The sequence below is a fragment of the Pan paniscus genome, chromosome 18, assembly GCF_029289425.2.
Source record: "Pan paniscus chromosome 18, NHGRI_mPanPan1-v2.0_pri, whole genome shotgun sequence".
In the NCBI taxonomy this organism is placed as follows: domain Eukaryota; kingdom Metazoa; phylum Chordata; class Mammalia; order Primates; family Hominidae; genus Pan; species Pan paniscus.
The window spans coordinates 76,682,391-76,700,226 of NC_073267.2; the positions used below are offsets into that span (position 1 = coordinate 76,682,391).

General features: G+C 59.5%; 3 protein-coding genes across 11 annotated transcripts; 2 read left to right on the top strand and 1 right to left on the bottom strand.

The window, feature by feature from the left end:
* Positions 1–1,556: 1,556 nt before the first annotated feature.
* Positions 1,557–7,422, bottom strand: TRADD (TNFRSF1A associated via death domain). Of its 4 annotated transcripts, none has more exons than XM_034940407.3 (5): positions 7,220–7,358; positions 3,887–4,045; positions 2,754–3,031; positions 2,473–2,671; positions 1,557–2,336 (listed from the first exon to the last, which is right to left on the bottom strand). In XM_034940407.3, exons 2-5 carry the CDS (start codon positions 4,035–4,037, stop codon positions 2,026–2,028), a joined length of 939 nt encoding a protein of 312 aa, XP_034796298.1. In that variant the 5' UTR covers positions 4,038–4,045; positions 7,220–7,358; the 3' UTR covers positions 1,557–2,025. The 4 variants fall into 4 exon arrangements, with proteins under 4 accessions (XP_034796298.1, XP_014197275.2, XP_034796300.1 ...); XM_014341789.5 differs by lacking the exon at positions 7,220–7,358 and adding an exon at positions 7,056–7,173; XM_034940409.3 differs by lacking the exon at positions 3,887–4,045 and having other exon boundaries at positions 7,220–7,286.
* FBXL8 (F-box and leucine rich repeat protein 8) lies at positions 7,305–11,555 on the top strand. Of its 3 annotated transcripts, XM_063597655.1 has the most exons (4): positions 7,305–7,438; positions 9,114–9,316; positions 10,226–11,230; positions 11,400–11,555. In XM_063597655.1, exons 2-3 carry the CDS (start codon positions 9,165–9,167, stop codon positions 11,196–11,198), a joined length of 1,125 nt encoding a protein of 374 aa, XP_063453725.1. In that variant the 5' UTR covers positions 7,305–7,438; positions 9,114–9,164; the 3' UTR covers positions 11,199–11,230; positions 11,400–11,555. The 3 variants fall into 3 exon arrangements, with proteins under 3 accessions (XP_063453725.1, XP_024781572.2, XP_054956293.1); XM_024925804.5 differs by having other exon boundaries at positions 10,226–11,555; XM_055100318.3 differs by lacking the exons at positions 7,305–7,438; positions 11,400–11,555 and adding an exon at positions 8,518–8,622 and having other exon boundaries at positions 10,226–11,198.
* Positions 11,556–12,160: 605 nt separating this feature from the next.
* HSF4 (heat shock transcription factor 4) lies at positions 12,161–17,735 on the top strand. Of its 4 annotated transcripts, none has more exons than XM_034940403.3 (13): positions 12,161–12,295; positions 12,883–12,991; positions 13,080–13,207; positions 13,307–13,431; positions 13,681–13,756; positions 13,919–13,983; positions 14,481–14,583; positions 14,822–14,960; positions 15,185–15,308; positions 16,205–16,310; positions 16,410–16,475; positions 16,653–16,722; positions 17,005–17,318. In XM_034940403.3, the coding sequence occupies exons 1-13, from the start codon at positions 12,173–12,175 to the stop codon at positions 17,157–17,159; spliced, it is 1,389 nt and encodes a 462-aa protein (XP_034796294.1). In that variant the 5' UTR covers positions 12,161–12,172; the 3' UTR covers positions 17,160–17,318. The 4 variants fall into 4 exon arrangements, with proteins under 4 accessions (XP_034796294.1, XP_003812255.1, XP_034796296.1 ...); XM_003812207.5 differs by having other exon boundaries at positions 14,836–14,960; positions 15,081–15,308; XM_034940405.3 differs by lacking the exons at positions 16,653–16,722; positions 17,005–17,318 and adding an exon at positions 17,616–17,735 and having other exon boundaries at positions 14,836–14,960; positions 15,081–15,308.
* The last annotated feature ends 101 nt before the right edge of the window (positions 17,736–17,836 follow it).

Here is a 17,836-nt window from a genome sequence, read left to right on the forward strand (position 1 = left end):
CGGGAGACGAAGGCTGCAATGAGCCGAGATCGTGCCACTGCACTCCAACCTGGCAACAGAGTGAGACTCTGTCCAAAAAAAAAAAAAAAAGCCAACTCTCCACCCTGAGCCTTACTCTTTTTGGTCACAAAGTAATCAGGAGTCCTCTGCTCCAGCTTTCTCCGCGGCCTCACCTTCCATTCCCTCCTGTGATAAAGCTTCGGGCTGCCTCCACCATGACTCAGAAAGACCCCTGCCTGGTAAGCTCCTTTTAACTGAGTCCAACAGACACTCCTCGGTCTTGACTACCCGCTCCATTATAGCGGGTGGGTAATCCCCTGGTTTCCAAATCTCCTGGTTTTCCTCCTTCCTCTTTGGCTGTTCCCATTCTGGTTGGTGTCCTTCAGGACATCCCCTGGGGCCACCCCACCCACTCCCACCTGTCTATTCATCAATCTTTAGATTGAACCCTCATCCTGAACTCAGAACTACAGACCCAACTACCCTCATACTCTCTCCCCGGATGCACTGCAGGAACATCATGCTCAACTTGTCCCAAACAGAGCAAGCATTTCATTTCCCCCCAGGGCCCCAACCCAGCAAGCAGTCCCACCCACCATCCAACTGGCAAAGGCAGAAACTTGGGGCCCTCTCTCAGCCATTCCTCACCCAGTGTCACCAGGCCTGTTACTCTTCCACCCACACAGCTCTTTGGTGGTCATCCCCTTCCCTCCATCTCTGCTGCTACTGCCCCAGCCTGGGGCCACCATTTCCCCCACCCCCATCCTCATCAACCTCCCAGTCTTGGCCAGGTGCGGTGGCACATGCCTGTAATCCCAGCACTTTGGGAGACCAAGGTGGGTGGATCACCTGAGGTCAGGAGTTTGAGACCAGCCTGACCAACATGGAGAAACCCTGTCTCTACTAAAAATACAAAATTAGCTGGGCATGGTGGTGGGCGCCTGTAATCCCAGCTACTTGGGAGGCTGAAACAGGAGAATTGCTTGAACCCAGGAGGTGGAGGTTGCAGTGAGCCAAAAACGTGCCATTACACTACAGCCTGGGAAATAAGAGTGAAGCTCCATCTGAAAAAAAATAAAAATTAAGAAAAAAAAAACCACCTCCCAGTCTTAACTCCCGAAACTCTTCAAAGGCTTCCTACTGGCCTCATTGAAAAACCCACAAGCCTTCCTCAAGCCCTTGCCTGAGACTGTCTGTGCCCTGAACACTGCCCTTCTCTCGATAGCCCACCCCTATGCCTACTCACACTCATCTCCTCCAGGAAGCCTACCCCCTGTCCCCTGCCCAGGTTAGGCCCCTTCCTCCATCCTCCACAACTTCTCTTTTTCTTTCTTTCTTTTTTTTTTAGACAGGGTCTCACTCTGTCACCCAGGCTGGAGTGCAGTAGCTCAGTGACATCTCACTGCAGCCTCAACCTTCCATGCTCCAGGGATCCTCCCACCTCAGCCTCCTAAGTGGCTGGGACTACCCAGGCTGGTCTCAAACTCCTGAGCTCAAGCAATCCTCCTATCTCTGTCTCCCAAATTGTTGGGATTACAGGTGTAAGCCACTACTACTTGTATTTCTCACATCAAAAACCGTGTTATACTTTATTATCATTGCTTAACATTCGGGGTCCCACGCTGAGTGTGAGCTGGGGGCAGGCAAGATTGATTCCTGTTTTACTTCACTGCAGTATCTGCAGCACCCAGGATGAAGTCCAGGACACCAAAGATCAAGGTGCTTCATGAGTGAAACTGTAAGGGCTGGCTGTAAGCCCCGCTTCTGGGATGGGAGAAGGTGAGGCTGATCTCCAAAGCAGGTCCCCCCCACCCCACACTCTATCAAAGTACCTGAGGCAGAATCCCCAATGATGCACCCCCAGTGGTCTGGCTCCTGGGGAAGGCAATCAACTCTGCCCCAGCAGGTCCAGCAGATAGGCCAAGTGGAGTTTCAGGGTCCCGTGGATGGACAGGGGTTCAGCAATAGCCGCAGAAGGAACCCTAAGGCCATCCAGGTTCTCCAAAAGCTGGCTGCACCCCTGGTCTAGGCCAGGCCGCCATTGGGATCGGTCAGGCCCAGCAAGTCCTCTGCCAGGCTGGTGAGCTCGTTCTCCTCGAGTGCCTCCACCAGGCGCTGCAGCGTGGCGCGGCGGCCCTCGGCCTGCACGAAGCGCCGCAGCAGCTGGAAGGCCTGCTCGTACAGTCCCTCGCGCTCGTACTCGTAGGCCAGCGAGTCCAGCGCCGGGTCCCGCAGCGCCCGGCAGCCTCGCTGCAGTGAACGCCCCACCTTGCGCCATTTGAGGCCCACAGAGCGCGCGAACGTCTGTTGGTCCTTCAGGCTCAGCGGCCGATTCACTGCGGAGGGAGTGGGGAAACTGGGTGAGGGCGGGGACCCCCAGCGCCGGTCCCACCCATCCCCACCCGGCAACGACCCCTGCCCCTTCCCAGACTCCAACCTCCTGGTGACCCCGCCTCTCCGCCTGCGCCTCACCTACAGGCTGACCCTGGAACAGAAAAGTCTGGGCAGGTGGCGGCGGCGGCGGCGGCTTCACCTCCGACAGAGAGGGCACCGGGGGCTGCAAGGGGGCCGAAGCGACCTCCCCGTCGCCACCCCGGGCCCCCGAGCCGCACTTCAGATTTCGCAGCGCATCCTCCAGCTCAGCCAGTTCTTCATCCCGGAGCCGGTCGGGCTAGGGGAATGGAACGTGCCGTCACGGGGGACTTAGCCGCGGATCCCCGCCCTACCCCATCCTGACCCTAGCCCGGCCGCACCTGCTGGGCTAGGATGCAACTCAAACAGCGCTCCTCGTCCGCCAGCAAAGCGTCCAGCCGCTCGGCGCCGGCGCGCAGCTCCAGTTGCAGCGGCACCGAGTGCTGGGCGAGCGCGGCCGCCAGGCTCCTCTGCAGCGCGGCGCGCAGCGCCCCCTCGCGGTAGGCGCGGAGAAAGCGGCCACAGGGCTGCCGCCCGCAGAATCGCAGCTGCACGATCAGCTGCGGGTCGCTGCGGTGGATCTTCAGCATCTGCAGCACGTCCGGGCTCCCGCCGCTCTCTGCGGAGGCGGGCGGTCAGGCGCCGGGCGGTCCCCAAGCTCGGCCGTTCTCCAAACGGCCAGAGGAGGGGCGAAGCCCGTGGTGAAGCCCCGCGTCCCATCCCCTGACCTAGGGTGCAGTTACCCCAGAGTACCCAGCTGGGAAGCAAAATTGGGATACAAACAGCAATAACCCAGAAAGAAGACCAGGATCTGTCACAGGGAGCACCCTAAGACAGAGTGGGTGCCACCTAGCCCCCGCTCTCACGCCCCAAATGAGGGTTGGCAAAAGAGAGGGACTTCGAAGCACAGAAAAGGGGGCGTGTGCCCTGGGCAAACAAGCCGTCTGGGTAGGCGGCCAGCAGGGCAGAGGAGGGCGAGAGGTCTCAGGTCTTCGGCCTCCACCAAGCGCGACTCCCACTGCTCGGGAAGAAGAGGGGCTCTCGCCGCTCTGAGGCCACGAACAGATCCCCCAACCCGCTTCAGCCTCCTGTGGCCTCTGCCCTGAGATGGGAAAGGGGGGCCTGGAAGGGTAGGTACTGGGGAGGGGTCTTGAGCAAGGAGTGCTGCAGTAAGAGAGGAAAAGAGGAGAGAGACATCCACAATTAGTAGAAAGGAGCGAGCCGGCTGGTGGAGGGGGGCGGGGATGGAGCAAAGGACGTTAGTGCACAAATTAGTAAATCATACACAGACTCGAGAACACACGCCTATCCTCAAGGTCATGCCACAAGCAGAGAAGAAAGTCTGCACAGCCAGGGGTCCTCCGTCTTGCTCCTCCCACCCCAAATCTTCTTCTTAAAGGTGGCTAAACCCAGGCCCACCCACAAAATGCTCCAGGCCACCCCTTCCTCTCCACATGCCCGCCCATCCACGCACCTGCCAAGGCAGCCTGCAGAGCCCTGTACACTGCCACCTTCTGCTGGGGGTGCGCGTAGGCATCCGACAGGACCACCTTGTCCAGCGAGGACTCCACAAACAGGTATGCGCTGCCCACCCACTCTTCGTGCCCATTTTGCCCAGCTGCCATCTCACCTCCTGGAGATGCAGACAGTCAGGTATCCAGTTCATCCCCCCTCCCTCCACCCTGGAGACAACTACCCAGCCCCACGTGGTTCAGCTGTCCCCACGACAGTAGCCTCAAGTCCCACATGGTTCAGTTGTCCCCACCACTGGTTGGCATACTTGGGACAGGAGTTCACCATCTCACAGGAAGCCCCTTGAGCTCCTGGCTCTGTACAGAGTCCCACCCACGCCAGGCTTGCAGTGAGGACTGTCCCTCCACTGCCTTCTTGGAGAAAGAGCCCAAGGTCACAGTGGAGGGGAAGCAGAGGCAGATCCTGCAATGGGGCTTCTCTGCTTCCTTCTCAGGCCTGTGTGTCTCTCTTACCAATGCGGACAAGAGACATCTTCATTCTGGATGGTGCCCATGCCCCAAAGCCAACCAGACCCATATCCTGGCCTTGCCTTCTGAGTAGACTTGAGCCCAGCATCTCTGGAGGACCTCAGCCTAAGACTAAACCTCCTGTCTTCACTTCGAAGGGCACCTGTAGTTTGCATCTACCCAGATTCTCTCCCCAAGCCTGACTTACCTTTGGGGACTTCCCTCCTCCCTCTTCTCAATCCATGTGCCTGTGTCCCACTCCCTAGTTCCAGGTGGGGCTTGTGTACCAGACCTGGCCAATCTGCATATTCCATTCACATTTCTGCAGTGATTAGTTCAGGGCGGGGTATAGGACTTAAGTTGGACCCATGAGAATCAACCCTGCAACTCTGGTTGAGCCAATAGGAAAGAGGCACTACTTTCCTTTCCCTTGGGGCTGAACTGGAAGGAAAAGGTAGCTCTCCTTTAGCACTGCTTGGGAAGAGCCTGGCTGGGAATGAAGCTGACACAGAAAGAAAGAGTCAAGAGATGGAGAAGTGCATTCCTAAGCATACTAGGCCACTGGATCCAGCCGTCCCTGAAGCCATTGCACACTGGACTTTTCAGTTATGTGAGCTAAATAATTCCTTTTTGTTATAAAGCCCTTGGAGTTCGGCTCCAGTCATTTCCAACACAAATTGCTCTATTCCTTCCCTGTCCAGAAAAAGCCAGGGCCCCTTGGTGCTAGTATAGTATCTCCTTCCTCCATCTTCTGACAAAAACCTAGCCCTGGACCAGCAGGGGCAAAATTCCCAGCCAAGGAACCACTGCACTGACCTACAGCTCAATGGTCTCCCAGTTACTACCCCATGAGACAGCAAGTAGAAAACTGCCTCCTCTTTCTCCCCACCTCACCCTTTTCCTACCCACCCTTTTCCTAGAATCATGGGCTCAAGGCCCTACCTCCTGCCCCATCAGTCACACTCCTGTACTCTCCAGTCATCAGGGTTTATATATGGTGGGCTAAGAGGAGTGTTGAGTGTTAGCTATGGGGTAGGACAGATGGGGTGGCCCAGCTGCCATCTGTTTACATGAGGAACAGGAAGCTGTCCTCCTGCCCTGGCCTCCCAAAGTGCTGCGATTACAGGAGTAAGCCACTACTCTCGACCTTTGTTTTTTAAATTGTCTTGTTTTTGAGACAGGGTCTTGCTCTGTCACCCAGGCCGGAGTGCAATGGCACTATCGCAGCTCACTGCAGCCTTGACCTTCCCAGCTCAAGCAACCCTCTCACCTCAACCTTTCAAGTAGCTGGGACTTTAGGCACACGCCGCCATGCCTGGCTAGTTTTTGTATTTTTAGTAGAGATGGAGTTTCACCATGTTGCCCAGGCTGGTCTCAAACTCCTGGGCTCAAGCGATCTGCCCACTTCAGCTTCCCAAAGTGCTGGGATTACAGGTGTGAGGCACCACACCCGGCCTCCTAATCTTTTCATAGAAAACATTAATACTTGTGTACTTACGCCAAACCACAGTCTGGATAGTAACAGGAAGTTTGCATTTTGTTTATCTCTGGGCAGGATGAAGGAAGGTAGGTGGGGGTGGGGAAGGATTGTGGGTGATTTTTATTTTCTTTGTGTTTAGCAATATTTTCTGCTTTATGTGAAGTAGACATATTTTCTTTGTATTAAAAGAGCAAAATAAATTTGTTTTCTTTAAAAGCAAAACAAGAAAAAACAGGAAACTCTGCAGGTGACAAGTGGGTCCATAATAGGGAGCCAGCCACGGAGGTGAGATAAGGGGGGAGTCCTTCGAAAGTGGCCTGGGGAGTAGGAGAGAGTGGGAACTTCCCCTGGAAACATTCCCTCTTTCATGTCTTTCTGGCCCCTTGACTTGAGAGTGCTTGACTTGGTTATGGTCCCACCCCAAGGGGTGGAAGTGGGGACCGAACGGGACCATTGTCTGCCCATCAGGTCTGTGGGGGTCGAGGGGGAGGTGGGGAGTACTGGGAACCTGGAGACTGGGGATGCTTTCTCACACTCACTAATACTAGAAGATGGGGAAGGTGAGCCAGGCTGGAGGTCGAGTTAACAGGGTAAAGAGGCCAGGGCCCTAGTTTCGCATCCGCCGATTGGCAGCTCTTCTTACGTGTTCTTTCACGGAAGCCCCTCCTTGGGAAGCCCCGCGCCCCACCCACCAGGAGTCGTCCCTTTTTGGGCAGGGCTGAGGCTTCCAGGCTGGGTCCTGAGAAAGTTTGGTGGCCGGAGACTGTGGGGCGCTTGGGTACCGACCTAACAACTTCTGCGCCTGTTTCCAGGGACGAGCCACGCACGGTGCCCCCTGAACACCTAACAGTCCCGGGGGCAGCCCCACCTCTGGCTGGGTGGACAGAGACAGCCTGTGGGCGTGGCCCAGAACTGAAAGCCTGTGACTCCTTGCGACCCGCCGGGCACACCCCCTACTCAGCTACGCAGCTCCCGAGCGCTTGAGGGGAGCTTCCCAGGCTCCCACTAGCCCACCCTCAAGCTGGGGTTTCGCACGTGCGATCGGCTGGGGTGGGCAAGGGGGTCTCCGCTCAAGGAAGTATTCAGAACCAGCCCCTTCTCCCCCACCCTCTCTCCTGCAGGGCCCTACTGCACCTCGAAAGTGCTGGCAGGGACGAGGAGCCTGCGGGGGCCAAATTCCGTACCGTCCTCCGCCTCCCACGGTGTTCGAACAGCTCAGTAGGCCGCCGCCACCAGCTGGCTGGAGCAGCCGCCGGTGACATCTGCGCCGCGCCCACGCTTCGGAGCCAAGATCCACCTCCTCTCCCGCCCGCACCGGGGAGCCCACCCACCCACCTGCTGCACTAACCTGGCCGCCTCGGCGGGGCCTGGGTTCCCACGCCCGCCAGGCTCCGCTCTACTCCGCCGCTTCCGGGTGTGCGCGGAGGCGCCGGGGCGGTGCCCTAGCCCGAGCCGCCCCGTCCGCCCGCGCGTCCCGCCCCGCGGGCTCCCGGTGGCTGCTTCCCGTCTGCTGTCCTCTGCTGCCAGTCCCCTGCCCCGGGCAAAGCCCATCTGGTCCGCCGAGCAGGTAAGACACCAGCGCCCAAGGTTAGACGGCAGGAAGACCCGACTTTGGGGGTTTGCGATTCTTACGAGGCGGGGGGGCTCGTAAGAGCTACAGCTGCCAGACTTCGGTAGATCAAGGGGGCGCCCCCTGGAGACCAGAATTTTCTGGTACCCCTGGGGATCCGGCTTCAAGATCGCTGCTACCAGTGGGCACTCAAAACGGGGTGCCCATGGGTCCCAGGTACAAGCCCGGCCGAACGTATCTGAAGCCCCAGGAAACACGTGGCACAAATTCCGGGAGAAACTGTTAGCCCGGAAGATATGGGAACATTAACTGGCGAGTAGTGTGAAGCCTTGTATACGCAAACCTTTAAGAACCTTAAGACAAGATTGGCGGCCGGGTGTGGTGGCTCACGCCTGTAATCCCAGCACTTTGGGAGGCCGAGGCAGGTGGATCACCTGAGGTAAGGAGTTTGAGACCAGCCTGGCCAATATGGTGAAACCCCGTCTCTACTAAAAATACAAAAATTAGCCGGGCGAGGTGGCGCGCGCCTGGAGTCCCAGCTACTCGGGAGGCTGAGGCAGGAGAATCGCTTGAACCCGCGAGGCGGAGTTTGCAGTGAGCCGAGATCTCGCCACTGCACTCCAGCCTGGGCGACACAGCTAGATTCCGTCTCAAAACAAAACAAAACAAAAACAAACAGGATTGGCAACTTCAAAGAGGACTCACACTTTCCAGTAACCCATCCCCCTCTAAAGGCTGCGCTCCAGGGTGGGTCTGCGGAGTTCCAGCCGAACCCAAATTGCTCAGCGGGAGCCAGGGCTGCTCAGGGGTCGGAACTTAAATCTTGAGCCCCTCAGGCCCCAGAACCGTCAGGTCCCAGAGACCCAAGTTTTTTTTCATCCAGTGGGGCTGTCTTAGGAAGCACCCGGGACATCTCCCCTGCGAGGCGGAGGCGGGGAAGGAGCCTCCCCTCCAGGGGTGGATCCAGCTTTGCCCCGCCCACGCCTCGCTTCCTGATTGGCTCATGGTCCCTGACAAAGAAAAGCCTACATTAACGCTCCCGCCTTATTAACCCTGTAGTCACTTTCTACTAACCGGCGGGGTTAAGATGGGGTTTCTCAGGCCGGGCGCGGTGGCTCATGCCCGTAATCCCAGCACTTTGGGAGGCCCAGGCGGGCCGATCTTGAGCCTAGGAGTTCGAGGTCAGTCTGGGCAACAAAGCGAGACCTCGTCTCTGCAACAAAATTACAAAAATTAGCCAGGCGTGGTGGCGTGCCCCTGTAGTCCCAGCTACTCGGGAGGCTGAGGTGGGAGGATTGCTTGAGCCCGGGAGACTGAGGGTGCAGTGAGTTGTGATTGCGCCACTGCACTCCAGCCTGGGTAAAGAGCGAGACCCTGTCTCAAAAAAAAAAAAAAAAAAAAAAAAAAGGGAGGGGAGTTCTCAACGTGGAACCTGTGGAGTCACAGGGGCTTGTTGAAATGCAGATTCCTGGGCCTTACCCTTTCCGGAGAGCCTGATTTAGTAGGTGAGGCGGTGAAATCTGCTTTGTGAACAAGTTTCGGGGTTATCTGATGCCCCATGCTGTCTGAGAGGCCCTCAGTTCCTCAGGCCACAAGCATTTGTACACCTAAGCTCGGTCTTCCTGCAACACTTTGCGCCTTCCCGAGCTCAGAGACGTCCGTCTCTCTCCAGGCCGGAGCTATTGGGAGTGGCGGATCCTCCCACCCCAGCCGGATCTGGGCCATGGCCGAGCCTGGAGAGGGACTGCCAGAGGAGGTGCTGGCACTCATCTTCCGCCACCTGTCCCTGAGAGACCGTGCTGCCGCCGCCAGGGTCTGCAGGGCCTGGGCCGCCGCTGCTACCTGCAGCGCCGTGTGGCACGACACAAAAATCAGGTGAGCCTGCTCCTCCACACTCCTCTCCCCACCGCCCACTCACCTTCTCCGTGGAGTCGTGGGCTAGGTAGATATTCAGGTTGACTCCCCCATATTAAAAAATAATTGCTGGCCGGGCGTGGTGGCTCATGCCTGTAATCCCAGCACTTTGGCAGGCCGAGGCGGGTGGATCACCTGAGGTCAGGAGTTTGAGAGCAGCCTGGCCAACATGCTGAAACCCCGTCTCTACTAAAATACAAAAACTAGCCGGGCGTGGTGGTGGGCGCCTATAATTCTAGCTACTCGGGAGGCTGAGGCACGAGAATCGCTTGAACCCGGGAGGCAAAGGTTGCAGTGAGCCGAGATGGCGCCACTGCACTCCAGCTTGGCGACAGAGTTTATCTCAAAATAATAATAATGATAATTGCTGACATGTATTGACTGCCTAGTATATACCAACCATTGTTTTTAAGTGCCTTACATATATTAACTAATTTAATCCTTACGAAAACCTTGTGTGGTAGATAGGTATTATCATTACCTCCATTGCCCAGATAGGAAACTGAGGCAAAGAGACTTAATCACTTCCCACGGGTCACTCAGCTAGGGAATGGCAGAGGCAGAATTCGAACCTAGCAGTCCGGAGGCCATGCCAAGACTCCTTAGAGACAGCTGAGAAAGCCCAGTTCCTAAAATATCATTGGCTCTCCATGTCCAGGTTTCATCCTGTGGCAGACGCCACTGAAATCTTCTAAAAGGATAGGATGCGAGTTCCCTCCTTTGGGGCAACAGTCGTGGTCTGAACAGAGACGTGGGGAGGGAGGCAGGAAATGGGATGGCAGCTGGAACCCCAGCTAAGGGGTGGGTAGAGGCTTCTCCGCTGGTCGCAGGGACTCAGCCGAGGCCTTTTCTGCACGGCTCTAACCCAAGTTGCGAATGTGAGCTGGAAGGCATGCTGCCACCTTATCTGTCCGCCTGCCTCGACCACGTTCACAACCTACGGCTGGAATTTGAGCCATCGAGGAAGCCGAGCCGCCGGGCGGCCATCGAGCTGCTGATGGTTCTGGCGGGCCGTGCCCCGGGGCTGCGAGGCCTGCGCCTGGAGTGCCGCGGAGAAAAACCGCTCTTCTACGCGGGCCGCGACGTCCTGGAGGCTGTGCACGCTGTATGCGGGGCGGCCAGCCAGCTACGCCACCTCGACCTGCGGCGCTTGCCCTTCACACTGGACGACGCGCTGGTGCTGCAGGCGGCGCGCAGCTGTCCCGAGCTCCACAGCCTTTTTCTGGACAACAGTACCCTAGTGGGCAGCGTGGGTCCCGGCTCAGTGCTCGAGCTACTGGAGGCCTGCCCGCGCCTGCGCGCTCTCGGCCTGCACCTAGCCAGTTTGTCGCACGCCATCCTCGAAGCACTGGCGGCGCCAGACCGAGCGCCTTTCGCGCTCTTGGCTCTGCGGTGCGCGTGCCCCGAAGATGCACGCGCGTCCCCGCTGCCCAACGAAGCCTGGGTCGCGTTGCGCCGCCGCCACCCTGGGCTGGCAGTGGAGCTGGAGCTGGAGCCCGCGCTGCCCGCTGAGAGCGTGACGCGCGTCCTGCAGCCAGCCGTCCCCGTGGCTGCGCTGCGCCTCAACCTCTCAGGCGACACCGTAGGCCCAGTGCGCTTCGCAGCGCACCACTACGCCGCAACCCTGTGCGCGCTCGAGGTGCGCGCAGCCGCTTCGGCCGAGCTGAACGCCGCGCTGGAGGAGCTGGCGGCGCGCTGCGCGGCCCTGCGCGAGGTGCATTGCTTCTGCGTGGTGAGCCACTCGGTGCTGGACGCCTTCCGCGCGCACTGCCCGCGCCTGCGCACCTATACCCTCAAGCTCACGCGCGAGCCGCATCCCTGGAGGCCTACGCTCGTGGCGTGATTGGGCGACTTCTCTCCCCCGTCCCCGTGGACGTAAGCGCTCTGAGAGGGAACCGGGTGGGGGGTGTCCAGGCGCGCCCCGAGTGCTAGTGCCTTCTTTTGGGATTGTTGCCCCCCGGGTCTTTACCGAGTTGGGAACTGTGATGGCATCGGGACCAGTCCTGGGCGCCCTGAGACCACTCGCTGCTCTCACCCTCTGCAGACGCCCCACCCGCTCGGTCCTGGACACACTGCCCCCCTCTCTTGCCTCCACCCCTCTGCGGACTCTGCAGCTCCGCGGCCCCGGCGCAGGGAGAGGGAGGGCACGGGCGCGGGCCGGGCCTCAAGGGTGAGTGTGAAATAAACAAATCCTGCAGTGTTTCTGCGTCCTATTAAAGGCGGGGTCGGATCTGAAAGGGAAGGACAGGGAACGCGCGGGGTACCGGAGGAGCCATCCCGGCAGAGGTTGGGTTTCCTCAAGATCCTCTGGACGACACAGCTGCGGGGGGTCAGGGTCGGGGCACTCACACCCTTGGAATGACTACATCCCGGGGTTCGGCGGGAGGGGGCGTGCTTCCCTGCCCCCCCTTCCTATCTGCTTGCCCTGCCTGGGGCTTCACTGTGCCTCTGGCCATTACCTTCTAGGACTTGCCCAGCCCACACCAGGTCGCGCACCGGCGATTTCGCCTGTAGAACAAAGAAGGAAATAGAGGGACCGAGAGGGGTGGGACTCGAACCCAAGTCTCCCACTCATCTCACCCCACCCCACCCCTCCACTCCACTCCACTCCACACATCCCATCCAGCCAGCCTTTTCTGCCTGCTGGTGCCTCGGCCGCTGTCCGAGCCCCGCCCCGCGGGCTTGCACGTGGCCCCCGCCTGACCCGGCGCCCCGGGGCGGAGTAGGGCGGAGCGGGCGGCAAACGCAGCACTTTCCGCGGCTTTGACGAGCCCGCAGCGGCCGGGCCCGAGCGCAGAGCCGGGCCGAGACTGCACCATGCAGGAAGCGCCAGCTGCGCTGCCCACGGAGCCAGGCCCCAGCCCCGTGCCTGCCTTCCTCGGCAAGCTATGGGCGCTGGTGGGGGACCCAGGCACAGACCACCTGATCCGCTGGAGCCCGGTGAGGGCCGGGGCCCCTCGATTCCCCCTGTGGTCCCGGGGTCCCTCCACGTCAGTGAACACCCATGCCCGCCCAACCCCCTCCTGAGACTGGGCCGTGGATCCCCGGATTTGGCCATTCAGAGAAGTTCACCTTGGAGGGGGTGTGCGAGAGGGGGGTTCCCTCTGCGGCCGAAGAAGGGTTAGGAGCCTGCCTTCTGAAGACCTAGAGTCCGAGGGACCTCCGAGGCCATTTAGTTCCCACCCTACCCCATCCGACAGATGGGAAAACAGAGGCCGGGAGATGGGAAGGGCTGGTCTAGCTCAGGGTCACATTGCGGGGCTGGGAACCCCGTCAGCCTCTCCTTTCTGAGAACCGAGTATGGAGTCAGGGTCTGGCTGGGGGTAGGGACTCACTGTGGTCGCTCCAGGCTAGGCCTCGGAGCCCGTTCTGGCCTGGCCTCGACCCATATCCCCGTAAGCGGCAGGCCTGGACCCAAGAGTGAGCATGAGTGTGTGCACGCGCTGGAGCGCAGGACTGGCCGTGAGCGGGCACCGCTCACCCTCCTGGTCTCCGCCCGCACGGTGGGCGGGCGGCGTTCTTGGTAGAGCGGGACCAGTTTCCTCGTAAGCGACCAGAGCCGTTTCGCCAAGGAAGTGCTGCCCCAGTATTTCAAGCATAGCAACATGGCGAGCTTCGTGCGCCAACTCAACATGTGTGAGTCCCTACGGCCGGGCGGGGAGCGGGGATGGGGGACTCGGTGCCGGGGATGGGGCGACCCACGCCCCCACGCCCCACTCCCCAGACGGTTTTCGGAAGGTGGTGAGCATCGAGCAGGGCGGCCTGCTTAGGCCGGAGCGCGACCACGTCGAGTTCCAGCACCCGAGCTTCGTGCGCGGCCGCGAGCAGCTACTGGAGCGCGTGCGGCGCAAGGTGGGGGCGGCCTGCGGGAATGAGCAAAGAGGAGGAGGGGTGCTGGGACTGCCTGCCTTGCTCCTGCGACCCAGTCCCGACGGTGCCTCCCGCCTGCAGGTGCCCGCGCTGCGCGGCGACGACGGCCGCTGGCGCCCGGAGGACCTGGGTCGACTACTGGGCGAGGTGCAGGCTTTGCGGGGAGTGCAGGAGAGCACCGAGGCGCGGCTGCGGGAGCTCAGGCAGTGCGGGGGCGGGCGGGGAAAGAGGGGACAGGGGTGGGGGGTTCGGGATGAGACCATAACTGGCCGGCCAGCAGTTCTGGGCAGCCCCTTCCTCTCTCCGGCCTTGGCGCCTCCATCTAGACTTACGGGCGATCTCTGGGATGGCCAGTCAGCGGGGTGGTCTCCTGGGTCCCCAGCCTCGCCATTCTGTGGGGGGTGGTGACTGGGCGAACTCTCAGATGCCTCAGCACCCTCCCACCCCTTCCTCAGGCAGAACGAGATCTTGTGGCGGGAGGTGGTGACACTTCGGCAGAGCCACGGTCAGCAGCACCGGGTCATTGGCAAGGTGTTCCTCTCCCCAAGCCTCGCTTCTCCCTCCCACTCCTCGACACCCCATTCCACCGCCCAGTCCCCCGGCGCCCCTGTTAAGCCTTCCTCCCTCACCTGGAAGTGCGGGGGTGGGGGGGCTGTGTCCAAAGTATGAATTAAACCTTTGCTTTCTCTTCAGCTGATCCAGTGTCTCTTTGGGCCACTTCAGGCGGGGCCGAGCAATGCAGGAGGCAAGAGAAAGCTGTGAGTGAGCAAGCCAAGAAGGCCCACACCCACTTCCAAGACCCCCCAGAAGTCCCCTTGCAAGGACCCCTTCTCCTCTGGAAACTCCTTCACCGGGAATCCTCATTCCTCCCCCTGCGCTACAGGCTTCCTCACCCCATCTAGGATCCACTTCCCCCCAACTCTGCCACCTGGTGTCCCCACTCCCAGATCCTCCCATTTCAGGACCTTATTCCCAAATTCCTACCCCAGCAGCCCCTTCCCCCTCCGGCAAGGCTTCCCAACAGCTGAGACCCTGGGGCTCAAACCAGGTTCCCTCCCTCCCCTCTCTACCCACAAAGGGCCCCCATCTCTAGGGGGAGCCCCTTCCACCTCCAGCATGTGACTGACACCCTGGCAACAGGCCTCAGCTCTGCTGACTTGGCTGCTGGGGCCTGAGGGAGGGAGGGAAGTGCAGGCCGAGGTGCATGGGGGCTGACCCTGCCCCACCCCTGCCTGTGCCCTGATTGACCACACAGGTCCCTGATGCTGGATGAGGGGAGCTCATGCCCAACACCTGCCAAGTTCAACACCTGCCCTCTACCTGGTGCCCTTCTGCAGGACCCTTACTTCATCCAGTCGGTAGGTTTGTCTTCTTCCCCCTTCCCAAGGGCATGGCTGGGCTTATGGAGAGCCTGTTCCTTCTCCCCATCCCCTAAAAGGAAGAGAAGATGGAAGCCAGCCTTCCCCCCAACCAGACCCAGGCCCTCCAGCATGGACTGAGCCTCCTCCCTCAAACCTTCTCCCTTAGAACTGGCCCAGGTGGGTGTTGGTGGGGTTCTGGCTCTCCCTGTGCCTACAGGCCAAGGGCTGGGCCTAGCCTTCTACTTACAGCCTCTCCCAGAGACAACTTTGGGCCTTAGCCCTCACAGGGCCAGGGGCCCCATCATCTCTGACATCCCAGAAGACTCTCCATCCCCTGAGGGGACCAGGCTTTCTCCCTCCAGTGATGGCAGGAGGTAAGGGGGACAGGGCTGCCCCTGGGGGGCCTGTGGGGGAGGGCCTGGCAGCCCAGATGGCTGGAGGGGTAGAGGGAGAAGTCAGTGCCAGGGTCTGGTTGAAGCTTTTCTCCGGTGCAGGGAGAAGGGCCTGGCACTGCTCAAAGAAGAGCCGGCCAGTCCAGGGGGGGATGGCGAGGCCGGGCTGGCCCTGGCCCCAAACGAGTGTGACTTCTGCGTGACAGCCCCCCCGCCACTGCCTGTGGCTGTGGTGCAGGCCATCCTGGAAGGGAAAGGGAGCTTCAGCCCCGAGGGGCCCAGGAATGCCCAACAGCCTGAACCAGGGGATCCCAGGGAGATACCTGACAGGTGAGCAGAGCCCCAGCTGGCCCATGAGCCCTGTGATAGAACAGCCCTTACCAGCCCACAAAGCTTCCTAGCCATTTGACTCCATGATACTCACCTGATTTCTTGGCCCCAGCATCAGAGTTCTGTGGAAAGCAGAGCCTCCCAGTCAGGGCACTCAGCATCTGCGGAAGGGCTTAGAAACCTACATATGAAATGAGTTCCCTGGGGTGACTGCAAAGTACACAATAGTTTAAGAAGCATTGGTGGCTATGAGGTGGCTCATGCATGTAATCCCAGCACTTTGGGAGGCTGAGGCGGGCAGATCACTTGAGGTCAGGAGTTCAACACCAGCCTGGCCAACATGGTGAAACTCCCCGCCTCTGCTAAAAATACAAAAATTAGCTGGGTGTGGTGGCGTTTGCCTGTAGTCCCAGCTACTCAGGAGGCTGAGGCAGGACAGTCGCTTGAACTTGGGAGGTGGAGGCTGCAGTTAGCCAAGACAGTGCCATAGTGACATAGTGGGTGACATAGTGAAACTGTCTCCAAAAAAAAGAAAAAGAAAAAAGAAAAGAAAGAAAGAAGGAAAAAGAGAGAGAGAGAGAAAGAAAGAAAAAAGAAAGGAAGAAAGAAAGAAAGAAAGAAGATAAAGAAGCATGGATATTGATACTTGCATAGGGAGGGGAGGGGTCCCAAAGCCCCAGCTCCACCACCCAAACTTCAGGTCCCAGGTAGGAAGCAGAGGCACTTTCTCTGTGCCATTTATGGCAGGAGTGGGGAAGTTGGGGGTGGAGAGAGGATGGGGATCCTCTCCTATCATTTTCTAAATGTTGGGGGATTAAAATCTTGATGCATCTGGGTTCCTTGGGAACTTAATGCGGGGTGGACACTGCAGGCCAAAAGCAGTTCTGTCTGCACAGGGGGCCTCTGAGCCTGGAAAGCGGGGACAGGAGCCCAGAGAGTCTGCTGCCTCCGATGCTACTTCAGCCCCCTCAAGAAAGTGTGGAACCTATAGGGCCTCTAGATGTGAGTACCCCTTCTGCTGAAACAGGGGCATGAGACCTGGTGGGGTCTAGCTCTCTGTGGAGCCTGGGGAGGGCACCACTGACCCAGAGCTCTCCTCAGGTGCTGGGCCCCAGTCTCCAAGGGCGAGAATGGACCCTGATGGACTTGGACATGGAGCTGTCCTTGGTAAGAAGTGGGTCGGGGAGGGCAGAGGCCAGGGGTGGCTGCGTCAAGCCCTCTGGTCCATAGCTGTTCTCTGTGAGCCAAAGGCGTGTCTCTAGAAGAATTGTCACAGTGATTTCCCAGCTGTCCCCCTCAGCTGCTAGGTCCCCTCCCCAGCTGCTCCCTGCGGTTCTCACGCAGATGCAGCCCTTGGTTCCAGAGCGGGGTGAGCCTGAGCTGGCGGTCAAGGGGTTAAATTCTCCAAGCCCAGGTAATGGTTGTGATGACTCCTACCTGGGAGGACGCCGTGATTGGGCTGAGCTACCTTGATTGAGTGAGGGGGCAATCTGCAATTTGCAGGGAAATCCTGAGTTCAGGCTGCACTGCAGAGCGTTCCTTGAGCCACCCATGCCCTCACCATTGGGCGAGAGTGGGGAGGTTAAGAATGGATGTTTCATCCTAACTGAGCAGAAGGCAGGCGGGCAGGGCTCTCCTTCCCTGAAGAAAGGAGGGGGAACATTTCCCCTGGTGAGCGCAGTCCCACTTCTCCTAGGGAAGGACCCCACGCTCGGGGCCCCACTCCTGCTGGATGTCCAGGCGGCCTTGGGAGGCCCAGCCCTGGGCCTGCCTGGGGCTTTAACCATTTATAGCACTCCTGAGAGCCGGACCGCCTCCTACTTGGGCCCGGAAGCCAGTCCCTCCCCCTAAGACCCCGCGCCTCTGAAGGGGCTTGGAACCAGTCCGCCGCTGAACATCCTTCTTGGCTTCCTGGCGCCCCCTATCGGGGGTGAGCGAAGCCCCCACTACTGAATGGCCTCTCTCCACTACCCCGACTATCCCTGCACATAAACTCCGTTTTTTTTTTTTTTCTGTTTCTGGTCTCTTTTCTCTATCGACCAGGGAGCACAGGAGTTATGGGTGGGGGGTGATTTTGCATTTGTAGAAGCGTCCAGATACTAGGTTTTTAATAGAGGAACCCCAGGAGGGTGGAGGTGCTTGGGGATCCGGTGCCTAGCTCCCTTGCTTAGGCCCGGGTCCAGGGCTGGCGCGGGGCCGCTGCAATCTCTGGGAAGCGGGGGCTTCTGGGTCGCGCTCAGCTCTGCAATGCATGCGTTCTGTGATCCTGGTGAGTTGGTATCCTTCTCTGAACTTCCTCTGTGACAGGCAGAGAAGAGGGGTCGATGACAAGATAGATGGAAAGCACCTGGAAATTGGCAGGCCCTGAGTGGGCGCTGGACGTGTGGGGCCGCGGGCCGAACTGCCCCCTCCTGGCCTCATCTCCTGGTGCGCCCCGGGTGGGGAGGGAAAGCTGACTACGTGCACGTCCCCAGCCAGCGCGCGGCCTTCGCGGTGTGGCTCCTAGTGCCCGGGGAAGAACCCTCACC